At 39.6% G+C, this 16,550-nt stretch overlaps 1 protein-coding gene across 8 annotated transcripts in view; it reads right to left on the bottom strand.

Annotated features, from left to right (window-relative positions):
- Positions 1–1,046: 1,046 nt before the first annotated feature.
- Positions 1,047–16,550, bottom strand: part of KIF23 (kinesin family member 23) — a 60,081-nt gene continuing 44,577 nt past the window's right edge. For 4 of the 8 annotated variants that reach the window (XM_027553074.1, XM_027553072.1, XM_027553073.1 and 1 more), the window contains 14 exons: positions 15,203–15,305; positions 10,914–10,993; positions 10,701–10,820; positions 10,363–10,489; positions 9,873–10,031; positions 8,839–8,996; positions 8,036–8,209; positions 7,387–7,566; positions 6,742–7,050; positions 3,910–4,140; positions 3,047–3,129; positions 2,782–2,860; positions 2,361–2,431; positions 1,047–1,664 (listed from right to left, as the gene is read on the bottom strand). In XM_027553074.1, the coding sequence (XP_027408875.1) occupies positions 1,649–1,664; positions 2,361–2,431; positions 2,782–2,860; positions 3,047–3,129; positions 3,910–4,140; positions 6,742–7,050; positions 7,387–7,566; positions 8,036–8,209; positions 8,839–8,996; positions 9,873–10,031; positions 10,363–10,489; positions 10,701–10,820; positions 10,914–10,993; positions 15,203–15,305 (1,890 nt within the window). In that variant the 3' untranslated portion in view covers positions 1,047–1,648. The remainder of the gene's footprint in view (positions 1,665–2,360; positions 2,432–2,781; positions 2,861–3,046; positions 3,130–3,909; positions 4,141–6,741; positions 7,051–7,386; positions 7,567–8,035; positions 8,210–8,838; positions 8,997–9,872; positions 10,032–10,362; positions 10,490–10,700; positions 10,821–10,913; positions 10,994–15,202; positions 15,306–16,550) is intronic. The other 4 variants (XM_027553075.1, XM_027553076.1, XM_027553077.1 and 1 more) reach the window with 2 other exon arrangements.

Below are 16,550 nucleotides of genomic sequence, written 5' to 3'. Positions count from 1 at the left end.
AAGCCCCCCGGAGGGCCATGCACAGACCTCCCGCTGAAATCCAAGGCAGGCAGCAGGACGTGAGATCCTTCAGTGCTCTTTGTTCTCGTCTCCGTCTCCCCACTCCCACTAGTTGCTCCTGAGGAATTAGTGCTGCTGGAAAGAAGCAGGTTCCTCCAGCAGTGCCCAGCCAGGCAGCGAGGCAGTCACTTTAAGACCTCTGAGGGAGGTGGCTGTGGTCCCTGGCAGTGGAAGCCCAGTGTGTTGCTGCTCCTCTTCGGCCTCCAAACTGGTTTCTGTCCCCCCGCCGTTTGCCTGGTTCCCCACAGATGCCCTCTCCCGCACCGTCCGCCCACACTCTCCGGTCTCTACACTCCCGTCTGGCTTCCCGTCCCTCCCCCCAGCAGGTGGGGGTGAGGCAGGCTCACGAACTCTTGGGTCCGCAGTGCTGCTAAGGTCTCCCCACCTATGTTCTGAAGCACTTTTTGGTAGAAATCTTTTGCATGTTCCAGTGTAGTGTACAGAGAAACTTCAGTTATGAATGACTCAGGGATGGAACCCAGGTCTCCTGCATTGCAGGCAGTCGTTACTGTCTGAGCCACCAGGGAAGCCCATCAACAAGCAGATAGTTGTAAATAAAAGGAGAAGAAAAGGAACTCACACTGCCATGCTGCTGCCATCACTTGCTCCTCTACTTTTTATCTGCACCTGCAAGTTAGGTATAATACCAATAATTTAAAATTTTCATACCTGGAGATTGAGTGCTATTCGTGAAACCCTAAGTTGAATGAAGTAAAAGGATTCCGGGTCAAACAGTTTATGTACGAAGGATGGCCTGTGGACTGCAGTACACCATCGGGTTGTGTGGACTGGGAGGGTATTCCTGGTTTTCAGCAGAGTAAATAGCCCCTTTCAAACCTGTTTCTTTGCGTGCAGAAACAGGTATCCTCAGCATGGTGACAGCAGTTTCTAGTGCTTTTGTTTCATTCCCCCCAAAGATGATTGCCAGCTAAATGACAAGCACGATGCCAGGTTCTGGGAGTGTGTTAAATTACCATCTCGTAACCTTATATTTCTTAGTGCTTTTATTTCATTTCTTTTGGCATATCTAAATGTCAGAAAGTACATACATACAAAATTCCAAACACCTTCCTAAAATGGTTTTAGTATTGGCGAGTCTGATATCTCAGGTTGAATTGTCCAATATGTCTAAAGTGCATTCTCGCAGCTAATCAATAGCAGCATTTGTTCTGTTTATAACTCCTTAAGAAATATTCAGACAGCAGGTGGAAAATCACAATAAAAAGCAAAGCGTGATCTAGATATATTTTTCCTTAATTATCCAAGACAAACACATGCATGAATTAGTTTATACAAGAAATATACAAAAAATAGCAATATAAAAAAGTTCATACAGCAATGAGAAAGAGGGGTCTTTCTCTGCTACTAATATTAAATATGGCAAGGTGTATAATATAAAAAGTTTGTAGAATCCTAGATATCTTTGGAGCCACAGGGGAATCCCTGATGGAGGCCAGTGTGTGATGACATGAGGTCTGTGATTTTCAACAAAGCTGGAGTTTTATAAGATGGTTTTCAGAAGGCACTGCTTTGGAGAAATCACCAACACAAATGATGAAAATGTTCTTTTGTTATTGAAACTGTCAATTCATGGCTTCTTGCGCCTAAAATGAAAGCCAGCATTTAGTGTTGAGTTTTGCAATGAATCTCTAGGAGGGCTTTGAGAGAATTCCTGTTTTATCATGGGAAAAGTTATTCTAAAAAAGCAAATAAAATATGCTTATCCAGTATTTAATTAGACTTCCCATCTTTATCTGATTTTCCAAATTGCCTAAGGAGTACATACATGTGTCAGAAGTAGACACATGGACCTGTATAGTTAGATACTTGAAAAAAGGGGGCTTAAAATAGTAAAAGAATGGGCCAGACTCTTGGCTATGTCTTTAATATGTGATTCCTTTCCCTACCAGATTTCACCATTCCGTTTTATTTTAATGAACACTTCTTGCTATAACAAGAGGCAGGTTAGGAAAGAATGAATTATGTGAGGAGCTGTCACCCCGACCCCAGCCTCCCCTCCTTAGAGGTGATCTCCCTTAGGCCTCTGAAAGCTTTATGAGCACTCGCAAACTAGGAACAAGAAAGAGTGAGTGTTCTTACAGCTCTAATTGCTATTATCCAACCCCCCAGGGTTTTCAGCACTGTTACTGCCTCCTGTAGTCTGCCAGTAGGGCCCAGATATTCCAGAGGGTAACCAAAAAACACATAGATCCTCTTAGGGAAAAAAAAAGGTGGATGTAGGGAGAAGGGGTGGTGGGGAGGGAAGACAGAGAGAAAGGCCACACTTGGTCAGTACTCACTTGGGTTGTGCATGGTGCTGGTACCCAGGCCCCAGCTGAGAGCCCGCTCTCATCTCCACAGCCACAGAGCACTGGGGAGAAAACCACAGAGAGGAAAACTGTGAGGTAGGAGGGTCTTCAGAGACCATCCAGGTAATCTCATTTTCTATCAGAAAGAGTTCTTGAGAAAGTGAGTGGCAAAGGCTGGAGCCTGGCCCCCACCTTCCCACACTCTTTATTCAAATCTGTCCCCAGGAATAACAGTTCTGCTCCTGAGAGGACTCCCATCAGCTTGATGGACATTCTTGCTCTTCTAGGTGATGCTCTCTTACTTGATTTTTGGGCATAGACCCACTACACTAAAGACAGGGGCTTCGAAGTGAAGAGCTCCATCCAGTAAGACCAGAGCAGAAATGCACCCCTACAAATATTTCACTCCTACCCTTGTTTCTACATCAGTCCATTCAGACTCTGTTCCATCTGGCTGGGCAGGTGCTACTGTAGATGATCTTCGTTTTCGACTACAGAAAAAGGGAACGACGCAACAGTTATTTTTTACATCTAAGAACAGGAAAAATATTAGAGAAATACCATATATACTCCTTCAAAGAATTAATGACACGTTTTTACAGGCTAGTCTGTTCCTCAAGAACGAGCAGCTAAGAAAATTACAGCCCTCTAAATAAAGCAATTTGATGCTCACTCACCTAGTTGGTGATTCTTGTTTTAAAGTCTCTATTTCAGTAAACTGGACGGATTGTCCACCACCCCTTGTTTTATAAACATCACCCTACAGCCAGGAGAAAAGATCACCATTACACTTTTATACATCCAAATGATAAACATACATATATATTTCAAACTGATTTTTTAAGACTTTTATGAAAACTCCCATCCACAAAACCAGATGGTGCTTGGACTGCTGGGTCAGTACCTTAAAATACTTTAAAGATTTGTGTGCATATGTCTCTATAAAAAAAGTCCAATGCAGTATAATTAATAGCATTCTTACTTGCAGAAAATAACATTCCTTTTTATTCAACCAGTAATTTAAAAACTACAGTAAAGATCAAGCAATCTATCAAATTTCTAAATGTTCTAAGGCAATATACTGTCCTCTTTGGATGTTCCCCTTCTCTCATACACATGTGACAGGACAGTCTTTTTATTTTTTTGGCTGTTATGTACAGCTCGCGAGATCTTAGTTCCCAGACCAGGAATTGAACCTGGGTCCTTGGCAGTGACAGCAGTCTTAACCACTGGACTGCCAAGGAATTCCCTCCAATGATAGTACTCTTAAGCAAAGGCAGGAGTTCTTTGTTTGATTTAAAACAAAACGCACATTAATTAAAAGTATATATCTGGAGTTCCTCTAACAAACACATTTAGCAGATTTAGTTCCAATTTAGCAGATTCAAACCCAAGGAGTAACTTGAGTTTTCTAACAAAAAAAAAAGTTTTATCAAATACCCATTTCTCTTCTAGTTGACACTGTCTATGTGTCAAAGGAACAGAAGAGTAAATGGTTTCTTGTTTTTTGAATATTTCCTTCTCTTGTGTAAATTTTTACCTTAATTAGCTTAGTTTCAATCTCCCCATCGGAGGCTAGTTCCTGGTGTGTCAGCATGTACTTCTCACACTTAGCTAGTGCCTTTTCATTTGCAACAGACACAGTGATGGCTCGGGGGACATGTGGCTGCATGACTGTCTCAGTTTGCAGGTTAGTGGCAGGCTTATGATCTACCCATCTGTCTCCCGCAGAGCGTGATCGTCTGTGTCGCAGACGAATTGGTGGTGCGTTCTGATCAGATTGAGAGAGGAATCAAGAAACAAGCATAACCCAGAATTAATTTCAGGGTACTATTAGAAGTGCAGCAGTTTTGGCTACTTTAGTTGGTGACAGTATGAAAACAAATGCATGAATCTTTGTATGTAGACACAAAACCAACAAACATCTTTAAATACCAGTTTATGTATGTAGTATATATTCTACTAGAGATCTTCCCTTTCAACAAAGAGTAGAAGGGAAAGTTCTGGTAATGCTGCTAGTCTTTCCTGTGTAGGTGATGTTTAGGACAAATAATTCATTTTTTCATTCTTGATCAAAAACCAGTATTTGTTCCCGCTATTGTGAAGTAATCTGTTAGGTCCACAACTATGTTAAAAGCTTCAAAAAGATCAGTAAAAGCCCTAAACACATCATAGGCCTCTAAACAAAAGAGAAAATACTCCTATTAAAAAAACAGACCTCTCCCCCCAGCAAAAGCTGATGGAGCTGTATAGTAAATACATGCTAAAAAACAAAGTATTTTAAGAACCCTGTGTATAAAATGATTAAAAGAATGTAAATAAAGTACTTCTGCAAACTTTTAAAAATCCCAGAACATAACTTTATGAAAAGTTCACAAACATTTCCTAAAGGTTCCAAGAACCAGATAAAGAATTCACTATCAAATCAGTCTCTTATCATGCAATAAAAAACTAGATACTTCCAGTAAAACGTTATATAAATTTAGGAAAGTTAAGTTTAGCACAGTCAACCTAAGGGTGGGGGGAAAAATCACATACAGAACATAGTTAATAGTTTCTTTGTAACTTTGCAAAGTTTTTGTTTGCAAAACTGAAAGCAAATGAAAGGGTCTGTCACAGGCCAAATCCTTCAAAACCGGTCAAGTATGGACACCTAATTTAAAATGTGTATTTGGAGAACTGAAGTATCTCCCCTGTACAATTATAAGAAACAATGCATCAGTGACAAAATCATGACACCAAAACATGGGCAACAGCATTTGCCACTAAGGATACCCAGGCCTCACAACAAGCAGGAAACGTCCCATTCTTAAATGGCTTAATGCTGAATGAGGAAGAAAGAGGTTCTCATGACCTACCATTTAGCAAAGGTGATAGTTTTCTCAAACACATTTAGCAACAGAGACACTGTGAAACAAACTTTGGAAAGATGACTGTCCTTACTTACACTCTACTGTCATTTATGAAATACAAAATATTTAAGCTTTCTTCCTCACTGAAGTATATAAATTGAGTTCACCTTGACATAATTTTTGACCAACAAACCTAGATGTGTATTCTGCTGCACTTCTAAAGAGATTTTGATTTCAAAAGAAGTTAAAGGATCTCTAGTAAATTCTCTTAAATACCTCATAGCCACATTAGATACTATGTTAATGTTGACCAGGCATAAGGAGGCCTTGAATAGTTTTCCAGTCTATAAATTTGCATGAAATAAGGAGGATTTATTAGAGTTGATCAGAAAGACCAGTCACCATATAATTTGCTCCCCAAAAAGATTTAAAGCAAAATCTGCAAAGTAAAGAAGCTTAAGCAACTTTAGACTTATCTGTTGCCTTTGGTAAATACCTTGTAATTCATCATTATCCCTTAATAATCAGGAATGCAGGCCACCTAAATGAAATATGTTCTGTACCCTAAATTATACAATAACAAAATCTAAAGCAAATATTTACTATAAATTAAATTATTTAAAGAAAAATTCTTAGATATATTAAAATTTTACTAAATGTAGATTCACAATATTAACTTTGCCAACTTACTCAGATTCAGAGGAAAATTTTACCTTAATCTTTAAAAAGAAAATATAAACATGAATTTGTTTAAACAACCTTGAATGAGGCAGAGCCCTTCTAAATTGAGACAAAGGCCTTGAGATTAAAAGCAATTTATTGGACATGTAAATCTTCCTTTGGCAGTTATAAAACAACTGGCCTGGGCTCCTCAAAAATAGTATCATGAAAATTTAAAAAAGGGGGAGGATGGACTATTTTATATTAAAAAGATTAAAGAGATAATAACCACATATAATGTATTCACTTTGATAGGACCAAGGTTTGAAAAATGAAAAGCCATTATTGGGACACCACTAACTTTCTCAGGTGTGATGAAGACTGTGGTTATGTGTGTAAGACACAAAGTCTATGACTTACTGTCAAAGGCTGAAGAAAAAAAAATATTTACATATCTATTTTTTTAAAATAAAAGTCCGGGAAAGCAGTTTTAAAAATGGAAATTAAAAAAAACGTAAAAACTCCAATTTGAGGAAGAAAAGCCACAAGAAAAGAATGGAAAATGTGTTCTAAGACACTCACTGATTCTGTGGATTTTGCTTATCAGTTCATGCAGCTGAAGAGCACGTGTTCACTGAACACGAGGCACTTTCTGTGCCAAATGCAGCTAGGCTTTTTCAGATGAAGAGCTAGGCCTCAGTTTCAGGGTGATCTGATCTTTCAAACTAACAGAAAAATCAGACCTTGCTTATATATTAGAGCTCACCCATCATTCCAGTGAACTTTCAGAACCAAGTTATAAAAACACACAACATTAAAATCTATTGCTACAATGCTTTAAAATGATAACTGGCACTAACCCTGCTGCAGTGATCCTCTTCTACTTCTATCTCATTTCTCAACGAAGGAACCACCTCCCTGCCTTCATTCCAGTACATCCCTCGCCTTCTGTCTGACACGATACAAGTTTTACTTTGTCCTGGCTCCTGCTGCCTACGCCTCGCAATAGATGTGACATTGAGAGGTGTGTTGTACGGAGGTATTTTCTGCTCCCATTCCGAAATACAGGAAGCTACAGAAATGCTGCTGCAAGAGTTAGAGCGCCTATGAAGCTGTTGACTCATGAGTTGCTGGCCGTTGGAAATCTGAGCAATATAGTTACTAGAAAGCTAAAAAAATTGAAGAGAAATTAATGAGCAAGAGTTGAAAAACTGAGAAACAATTCATTACTTTGCTATAATTTTAGCTCATGAAGACATAATTTATAACTTGTCTTTTTTTAAGACAATTTTTGTTCTGAATTACTAATTTTACACTAAATTTGTGTTTATACTAAATTTTTAAGTATAAATAGAAATTTGAGAAATATAATAAATTTAAAACAAAAAAATTGATTCTCATGGTAATAGTCAGCTAGTTGATTCTCATAGAAATAGTCAGCTAATCTGAACAAATCTTCTCTAGTACTATGAAGTTACTACACAACACAACTACAAACAACTTACAGGTATGGGTGATGGAGAAACAGATCTCTGAGTCACTTTTTCTCGATCGCGCTCCCGAGAGGGCCTCTCTGGCTTTTCGGTTTTGGGCTCAGTAACGATAGCCTTCAGTTGTTTCAGTTTCTCATCCTTCACCCAGAGTTTATTTTGCATCTCCAGCTGTTTGGCTGCCACTCGACGCTCCTGAAGGTTTATGAATGGCAATAAGTAGTCTAATTCAGTTACACCAAACCAACTGCATCAGTTCACCTGAACATTTTATTTCCTAAAGATGATAGTTCTTCAAAATGCTAATTAATTTGCTGTGACTTGTAAGGGCAGAGAAAAAAGGTAAAGGGGACGGAGTAGTGGCTGCTGTTGCCACCACTAAAACACTCTGTGTCATTCAGTCGTGTCTGACTCTTCGAGACCCCGTGGACTGTAGCCTGCCAGGCTCCTCTGTCCATGAAATTCTCCAGGCAAGAATACTGGAGTGGGCTGCCATTCCCTTCTCCAGGAAATCTTCCTGATCCAGGGACTGAACCCAGGTCTCCCGCACTGCAGGCAGATTCTTTACCAGCTGAGCCACCAGGGACCCCAGTACAAGCCGTTCAGAACCCTACAGTTAGAAATCAGTCACCCATGAGACGGGGGCTGTGGGAGTGGCACTCACGCATTCTTTCTCCCACTTCATGGTGGTTTCCGTCACCATGCCTTGCAGCCTGGCTTCCAGTCTACGTTTGTCAGAAAACTGTCGCTGAAGTTTTTCATTCTGGGTTTCAAGCTCCTGTTGCAGATTGCGCTTATCTTCCTCATAGATGGTCGTTGTTTTCTCTAGAATCTCAACCTGGGAATGTAGACCATTAAGTTCAACATTTGATGTGTAAACATTTCAAGTAGCTTTAAAATAATCTCTCTCACAATCTGCCTGTGCAAGCACAGTTATGGAAAGAAGAATCATGGAGAAAACCTTTTCCTCTAAAATTTCATCTGAATGCCCATCTCTTTTCCTAGAAATGAGAACTTTTAAACAAGCTCCTCACTGAAAGATGAAGTTATAATTGATTTCATGTGAAAATTACTGTTCCCTAACACTAAGGCCTAAAATTTTGTTTTTATAAAGGCCACTTTCAGAATAGAGAAACTGTATTGGTTGAGATTAGCTTCTCTTTAGAATGAATCATGCATCCCCTAAATTATCCTCAGTAGTAAGTCAAAAAGCAATTTATAATCAAAACTAAAACACCAGAACATTCTCTTCAATTGGTAAGGTCTGTGTCATAAAGAGTATTCTACCCTTTTATTGCCTTTCACTAACAGTTCCTCTATGGGGGGAATGGGATGAAGATTAGTAAATAACCAAGTGATAACTCCCAAGGAAGCAGCAGCTGCAGGTCCGTACAGCAGAATAGCTAAATCAAAGACCAGTGTTAAATGTCCAGCACATACATCCATTATAATAACCCCAAAACCAACCTTATATTCTAAAGTTTTGTTTTTCTTCTCAAGTCGTTCTATTTCCAGTTTCTGTCCTGAGATCACCTTTTCTTTTTCATTTAGTTTTCCTTGAATATAGTTTTCTTTATTTAAAACAGCATTGTCAAATTCTTGTAACAAAGCCTTAAAAGTAATAGCTGAAACAAAAGCATGCAGGCAAGTTTACTCCAATTCCAAAGCAACTGGTGAAGTCAACTTTTATAACTGTCATTTATATAAAATGAAGCTCTTCAGCAAATACCCCTTTGAAAGTCTATAATCAGAAAACAAGTCTGGAAGGAAATCAAGAGTTCCTCAAATCCACAAAAGAGATACTTTTGTTACTGAAACAACACTTAAGTCTTTGATTTTGCACTATAGCATAAATAGTTTGTTTCAGAACAAATGCAGAAACAAACAGAAGTAACACTAGCTCTAGGGACAGTTAGTTCAAGTTGGTTCAATCCCCATGTACCATTCACTAGTCAGTGACGTGGGCAAGTCGTTTCTGAGCATGTTTCTTCATTTCAAAATGGAGATTTAAGTACCATTTAATCTCACATTTTTCTTATGATGGTGATAAGAATACATACATTCAGTGAGCACTTCCTATGTACCAGGATGTCATATGTGATTTTCATATATCACCTCTTACCCTTATATTTAACACACTCCCCCTCTGAGGCAGGAACAATTATAATCCCATTTTGCAGTCAGAAACTAGAAATAAAGGATTAAGTAATTTTCTCAAAGATACAGTTATTATGATGTAATAATACATGTTAAATGCCTTGCATATAAATAACTAGTAGGAGCTAAGAAGTAGCTCTTATCCCTTTCATCATGACTGTTAATTTTTAAAAGGGAGAAATTCACATCCACTTTGATCTTCTGCTTTACGTTCATAGGATATAAAATGATGCCTTGGGGGCTACTAAAGTTCAGAGGCAACCCTTCCTTGAAAGATGCTGTCCCAACACAAAACTCCCTGCAAGTTTCTCCTGTTAAGATGACTATAAACAGCTTGCCCTTACACTGCCTGTTAAACTCCTCAATCATCATCTGTCGTAGGTGATGTCGTCTCTCTAGTGCTTCGATCAGCCTGGGAAGAGTCTGCTCATCATTGACATCCAGAAGTTCGCAGGATGGCAAAGGTGGGAAACTCTGTAAAACCACTTCTGAAACCAGCGGTTCTGTATGGAGTTGTTTAAAAAAAAAAGTTACACAGGAGAGAAAGAGTTATTCAAACAAGTTTAACACTGGTAAGAGCCCCAGTCCAATTAACAGTGTACTTTGTTGGGTCATCATATTTCCTTAAAAATGAGTTATATGAGTTGTAAAGAAGAAAAAATGAAAAAAATGTCACTATATAATAAAAGAAATGTGATTTATACTTTGGTTCAGACTTTTTTTTGCACTTGTTTGTTGAGGGGAAAGAAAGTGAACAGTTATCTTAAGTGAAATAGATTTAAAAAAGAGAGAGACAGACTCAGCAGCAGGCAGATGACGCACAGCAGCTCATACCGTCTCCAACAGGACCTGCCCGGGCCTGGTTTCTGTATCGCCTCCCCGGTGTTAAACCACATATGGCCTTGTCTGTTGGTCTGGCTACTTCAACTTCTTGGGTCACTTCTGCAAATCTCATTACTTGCTAAGATACAAAACAGGGTTTGATTTTGTTTTTATATATAAGCGTTTGCAGTCTTTCTTCAGAAATCAGTAAGACAGTAATAGATTGGTCATTAGTTCACTTCTGTAACCAGTGGTTCTGTATCAGTTTTTAAAATGTTCAAAATGTTCTTCTTCACATGTAAATGGTTTTCTCTACAGAAACTCAGATTTCATAAAGGCATTAAAATTACCAAGCTTTCTTCATAATCTTCAGCCTTTGGATTCACACACACGATCAGGCGTACTTTCCCTTCCCCATCAAAGTAGTTCTTGAACAGATGGGTTAACTTTGAATCTCGATATGGAACCATCTATAAATATATTCAAACCCAAATACATCAGGCAGAAACTGCACACAAACAAAACTACACAAAGTATACAAACAACCAAAGGCTGCTGCTCACCTTGTTAGTACCATAAGTTTGGTTCTCTCTCAGGACCTCCATACATGTTCTCAGTGTCATTAGTGACTGGTTAATGTTACCTGATAGAAAAATGTACACAGAAGTCATTTGAAGACACCAATGGAGTAGCTAGAGCATGGTCTGTTTGTCTGTGAAATATCTACTTCATGGAACTCTTAGATAGAAATTACAAATGACAGATTTTAGTGGGCTCAGCTTAAAGAACTGTCCATATATGGCAATGTTGCAGGAGAGTGTAAGTACCGGGATTCTTATGTAAAGACTCTCCACTGAATGTAACATTATACTTCATGACCCGTAAGGTTTGTTTCAAATCTTAAATGCCATGAAAGAGGATATTGAGTACAGATGTTTAATATCCTCTAAACCATGCCCCTGTTTCAGGCTACAGTTGGCTCCATCCAGACATCGATGTCTCCCTTGCACCAGAAGGAGCTCCTGTTTCTACCAGTCAGGTGTCTCAAGAGCCAACTAAATCTGTTCCCTCTATATCTAAAGAAGGTTTCTTAGGCAGCATGCTTGTTAGTCCTGGCCACTCGTTTGAATTTCTGAGTTAGGGCAAGTCTGACAGATCTATCAAGCCAACAATACAGGAGATCTCACCTGCAGAAACCCTAAAAGTATTACAACACAGAAAAGTTTTTTCATTTTGAAACCATGCTTTCATTCTTGGCCACCTTTCAAAATACAGAGCTCATCTGTGCCTCCAAGATATTCCATGATTCATGCTTTCTCCCCCTTGACCCCAGCTCGCACTGTCCTTCCTCCGTTCTTCCATGTGTTCTTCAAAACCCATATCGCTGCTAGCAGACTTGCCATACCCTCAGACCTCTCACAGAATGATCCATTCCATCTCTTTCTCCAATGGCCACCTGTGATCTGGATGTAGTCCATGGGTACACTTCAGGGAGTGTGCATACATGGTTGGGAAGTAAATGCATCTTTTTTCTTACTAACCTCTGAAATTTAGCTATTTCTTCAATTATGAATGTAGGCCAAACACCTACGGTAATGGTAATAGTAGTACTTGTGCTTTTTAATCAACAGAAGTCACAGATAACTTTTATAACAGTTTATTGCCTATCTCAAGATACTTACATTCATTGCTACTTTGAAATTATGTAGTTATAGACATGCTGTCAGGTTTAAGGCATTAATAAAGCACATAAATTACTGTACGACAAAGGTTTTAAGAAAACTTTTAAAAACACATTTAAGTCTAATTGGTTTCTTTGTAATCCTGTATTTTATGGTATACATTCTAAAATATTCTGAATCATATCCACAGGCTTCACCCCACCCATGATGCAAAACCGTACAACCTTATTTTTATTTCCCAGAAGAGTGGTGCTTCTCCTGCAGCCTTGTGAATAAAAGTTGCCTACTTTCTAAAAGCATGACATATTAAAAGGATGGTGAGCAGCAGGCGGCCAGCCGCATTTTCCTAGTCCCTTGCTGTTGTTCTTCAAACACATTCCCCTTACATGCCAGCTCCTGGGTCAACTTCAGCATCTAACAGGAAGGTCACTCTAACATGCCATCAGAGGGCCCAGACCACAAGTCCAGGAAATCTTTCTCTAGCATTATAGCCACGCCCTGAACCTTGTCACTCAGAACTCCGAAACCTCTAGAAACCTGAGGTTGTCATGTGCCCCAGCCACAAACCAGCCCCAGTCTACTTTTAACTCCCTAACCGTGTCACCTCTTCCCCATCATGTCAACACTGATAAGGTTTCTGTTCTTGTCCCCAAAGCATCAGAATCCTCAGGTTTCTTCTTTCCTTCCAATCCAGCTAAACCTGCTTTTCCAAGGTCAGTCCTTCCTCTTGTGATATGGATTCTGGATGCTTTGTCTTTTCATATAGACGTATATACTGCGTGTGTGCTGTTAGTCCTGGGCAACTAAGCCCAGAGCTTCCTAGGTGGCTCAGTGGTAAGGAATTTGCCTGCCAATGCAGGAGACACAAGAGATGCAGGTTCAATCCCTGGGTTGGGAAAATCCCCTGGAAAAGGAAATGGCAACCCACTCCAGTATTCTTACCTGGAAAATCCCATGTACAGAGGAGCCTGGTGGGCTACAGTCCACCAGGTCACAAAGAATCAGACACGACTGAACACTCATGCAGAACAGCTAAGCCAGTGCACCACAGCTGCTGAGCCCATGCCCTGCAACTACTGAAGCCCGTGCACTCTAGAGCCCCTGCTTCTCAGCAAGAGAAGCCACCACAATGAGAAGCCTGCATGCTGCAACTGGAGAGTAGACCCCCTCACTGCAACCAGAGAAAACACACGCAGCAACAAAGACTCGGAACAGCAAAAAATAAAAAATTTTTTAAAAAGTGTGTGTTGAGTCACTTCATAACTCCAAGCCACCTGGCTATTACCCGCTACTGTCCTTCCCAGACTCAAGGATCTATTGTCCTCGAGGCCCTGCCCTCAGTGTTCCTCCTTTTACTCCATGAATAATCTTATCTTCCCCATCGCTTCAATCATGTCTTCACTGGCAAAACCTAAACCTATAATCCTCAAGTCAAATCTCTCTCCTTCCATATCTACCTACCTCTGCATCCAGTTGCTAGGCACCTACACTTGAATAAATTGAGTATGTGCAACATACAACTCTTAGCTGCCCACACCTGCACCTCAAACTACTTCTCCTCAATCAAGGTTTTCTTTGATTTATCCTCCTCTCTTCCTTCCTCTCCACATCCAGTTGGGCCTGCTTCCAAACTAGCTCTTAGTTTTAGCTGACCTTTGCCTCCAGGTGACAGGACTGCTCATCTGAATTACTGCAAAAGGTTCCCAACTGGTTTTCATCTCTCCAGACTTGCCTCTGATAATTAATCTACTACACTGGGAAAATCTTTTTAAAACTGATCCTTCACTGGCTGTGTAACAGCAGAAAGATAACAAGTTTTGGAAGTTCAACCAACCTGGGTTTGAACCAGGCTCTAACCTTGGGAAAATTACTTAACCTCTTCCAGTCTGACACAGTGGGTATGATCCAATCCTGTAAAGTCAGAATCAAGAAATCAAGCCCATATACAGTAGCTGCTACTGCTGCTGCTGCTAAGTTGCTTCAGTTGTGTCCAACTCTGTGCGACCCCATAGACGGCAGCCCACCAGGCTCCCCCGTCCCTGGGATTCTCCAGGCAAGAACACTGGAGTGGGGTATCATCGCCTTCTCCGATATATAGTAGATTCTATGATAAATACTCAGCCCTTAATAATTGGTAGTCACCGTTATTCCTACAACAAGAAATTCACACTAATGTGATAGTCCAGGGTCTTCATGAACTTGCCTTGCCCTCCTGCCTCAGGGGCCACAGTTCACCAACCCACACCCTCCACTCCAGCTGCCCTGACCATGCCATGTTCTCCCAGGGATGATGGCTTTAATTCCATTGCTCTTCTAAGAGCTCATGCCTCATCAGCTACACGCATTCTTCGCCAAAGCCCCATCTCACATACAGCCCCAGAATGGATGGAACAGCCTGGCTCTGTATTCCCATAGCACCTGCTGCTCACCTCCCTCACGCTCTACTAGCTGTTTGCCTCTCTTGTACTAGGTATGTCTTCAATTCCTGTAACACAGTAGGTACTCCATGAATGTTATTAGCATAAATCATATCATAAATGGCTGTACTAAATGAAAAATTAAAAAAGAAAAACAGATTTCAGATGGCTTTTGTGTTCAAAGATTTTTCCTATCTCCGGAAGCCGATTTTTACCACTGTGAATGTTGGAGGAACTATTAAATCACTTAATTTTATGGACCACTCTAGCCATAGATATAACACTTTCAACAGGAATATAACTTACTTTATATTTAGTCACTTTTCCTCACTCTTAGGCTTCCCTGGTGGCTTAGTAAAGAATCTGCGTGCAAGGTAGGAGACCACCTGCAGCATGGAGACGCAGGTTCAATCCCTGAGTTGGAAAGATCCTCTAGAGAAGGAATTGGCAACCCACTCCAGTATTCTTGCATGGAAAATCTCACAGACAGAGGAGCCTGGAGGGCTACAGTCCATGGGGTCCCAAGAGTCAGACATGACTTTGCGACTAAACCACCACGTCATTCTTAGAGAAATTAGTGTAACCGATCAACATGAAACCAGCGTAACTAAAGAAGAAGCACTAGTCACTTAGCCTCTAAATTTTTAGTCAAATTTCAGACAGTTAGGCTTAAACCATCAATAAGCAGGCAATAAACTGGCACTGCGAGTTTTTGAAAGTTGTAGCAATAAGTAAATACTATGCTTTGCTCACCAGCTTCACGTAATCTGTTCCCTTCTGCTTTTGTCCGGTTAGTTCTTTCACTTCCAGCAAGATCTACCAAGGACAACTGGCTAATAGTGATTTGTTCTTTTTCCTGAAGGGAAGATAATGCCAATCACATGAGTTTACAGTGTTCTTTAAATATGTTCAAGTGAAATTAAGTCTTACGAATATAAGGTTTACATAATACAAAATGCATAATAAGGGGGAAGGATACATGTTTGGGGGGAACAGTTTACTAAAAGCATATGATAAATATCCTCATGACATTACTTGCAGACTATGTTACACTGTAAGCTCCATAAAAACAGGAACTCTGTCTTTTAGCCACTTCATCTCCAGTACCGCAGTTTCAAGTACTCAGTAGGAGCTCAATAAATGTCTGCTAAATAGTCTAGAGCAAGACTAAACATTTGTATAATGAGATATTTAATAATCTTACAGCGTAATAATTTCATGATACTCTAATAACTTTTATAAGAAAGTCAAGAGACACATAACTGATATTACTAATACATTAGATGTGATTCAGAGGAAAGCAAGTGTATAGAGACTGAGAAGCATTTTCTAGCTAACGTTTATCAAGTGCTGACTGTAAGCCAAGCAATGGCTTTACATGCATCACCTCATTTAATCCTCACAGCATTACAACTGGAATTTTGTTGTGAAAAAGGTTTACAAATCTTTATAAATATCTAATAGAGGGGATTAAATATGTTATGATTCATTGTTTTTCTCTGAAGACTCATTTTGTATGCAGAAATTGTTTATCACATAGAAATTATTTATTATGTAGAGGAGTTTATAACAACTAGGTAATTACAGCTAGTAAATGCATACAAACCAGAATTCAAATCCTGGTGGTCTTTAGTACCATGCCGTACCATCTACTGCCATCTGAAAACCTTTGTGATATACCACAATTTCACAGTATGTTTTGAATGGGATTACATTTTAATACCTTAAACTCATTAAATGATTTTTACATTCAGGCTCAGATGCTGTTACTAATTAATATAAGCCTTGCAGCATAAAAGGCCCAGCTTTAAACAGTGACCAGCAGCTGCAGGCTCCACTGGCCTGTCACCAAGAGAGAACAGTCTAAAACTGACCACTCCTGAAAAGTTTGTTGGTAACATTTTAAAACCAGGAACAATTTCTACATACAAAATGAGTCTTCAGAGAAAAACAATGAATCATATTTTGTCTCCTCTATTAGATATTTATAAAGATTTGTAAATCTTTTTCACAACAAAATTCCAGGTTCTATGATTTAATAGCCGGTTTCCTAGAACAAGAGTTTCCCTGGTGGCTCAGATGGTAAAGAATCTGCCTATAA

This window comes from Bos indicus x Bos taurus, chromosome 10, assembly GCF_003369695.1.
Source record: "Bos indicus x Bos taurus breed Angus x Brahman F1 hybrid chromosome 10, Bos_hybrid_MaternalHap_v2.0, whole genome shotgun sequence".
NCBI lineage: Eukaryota > Metazoa > Chordata > Mammalia > Artiodactyla > Bovidae > Bos > Bos indicus x Bos taurus.
The sequence above is the reverse complement of the archived record's forward strand: the minus strand, read 5'-3'. Positions and strand labels throughout refer to the sequence as shown.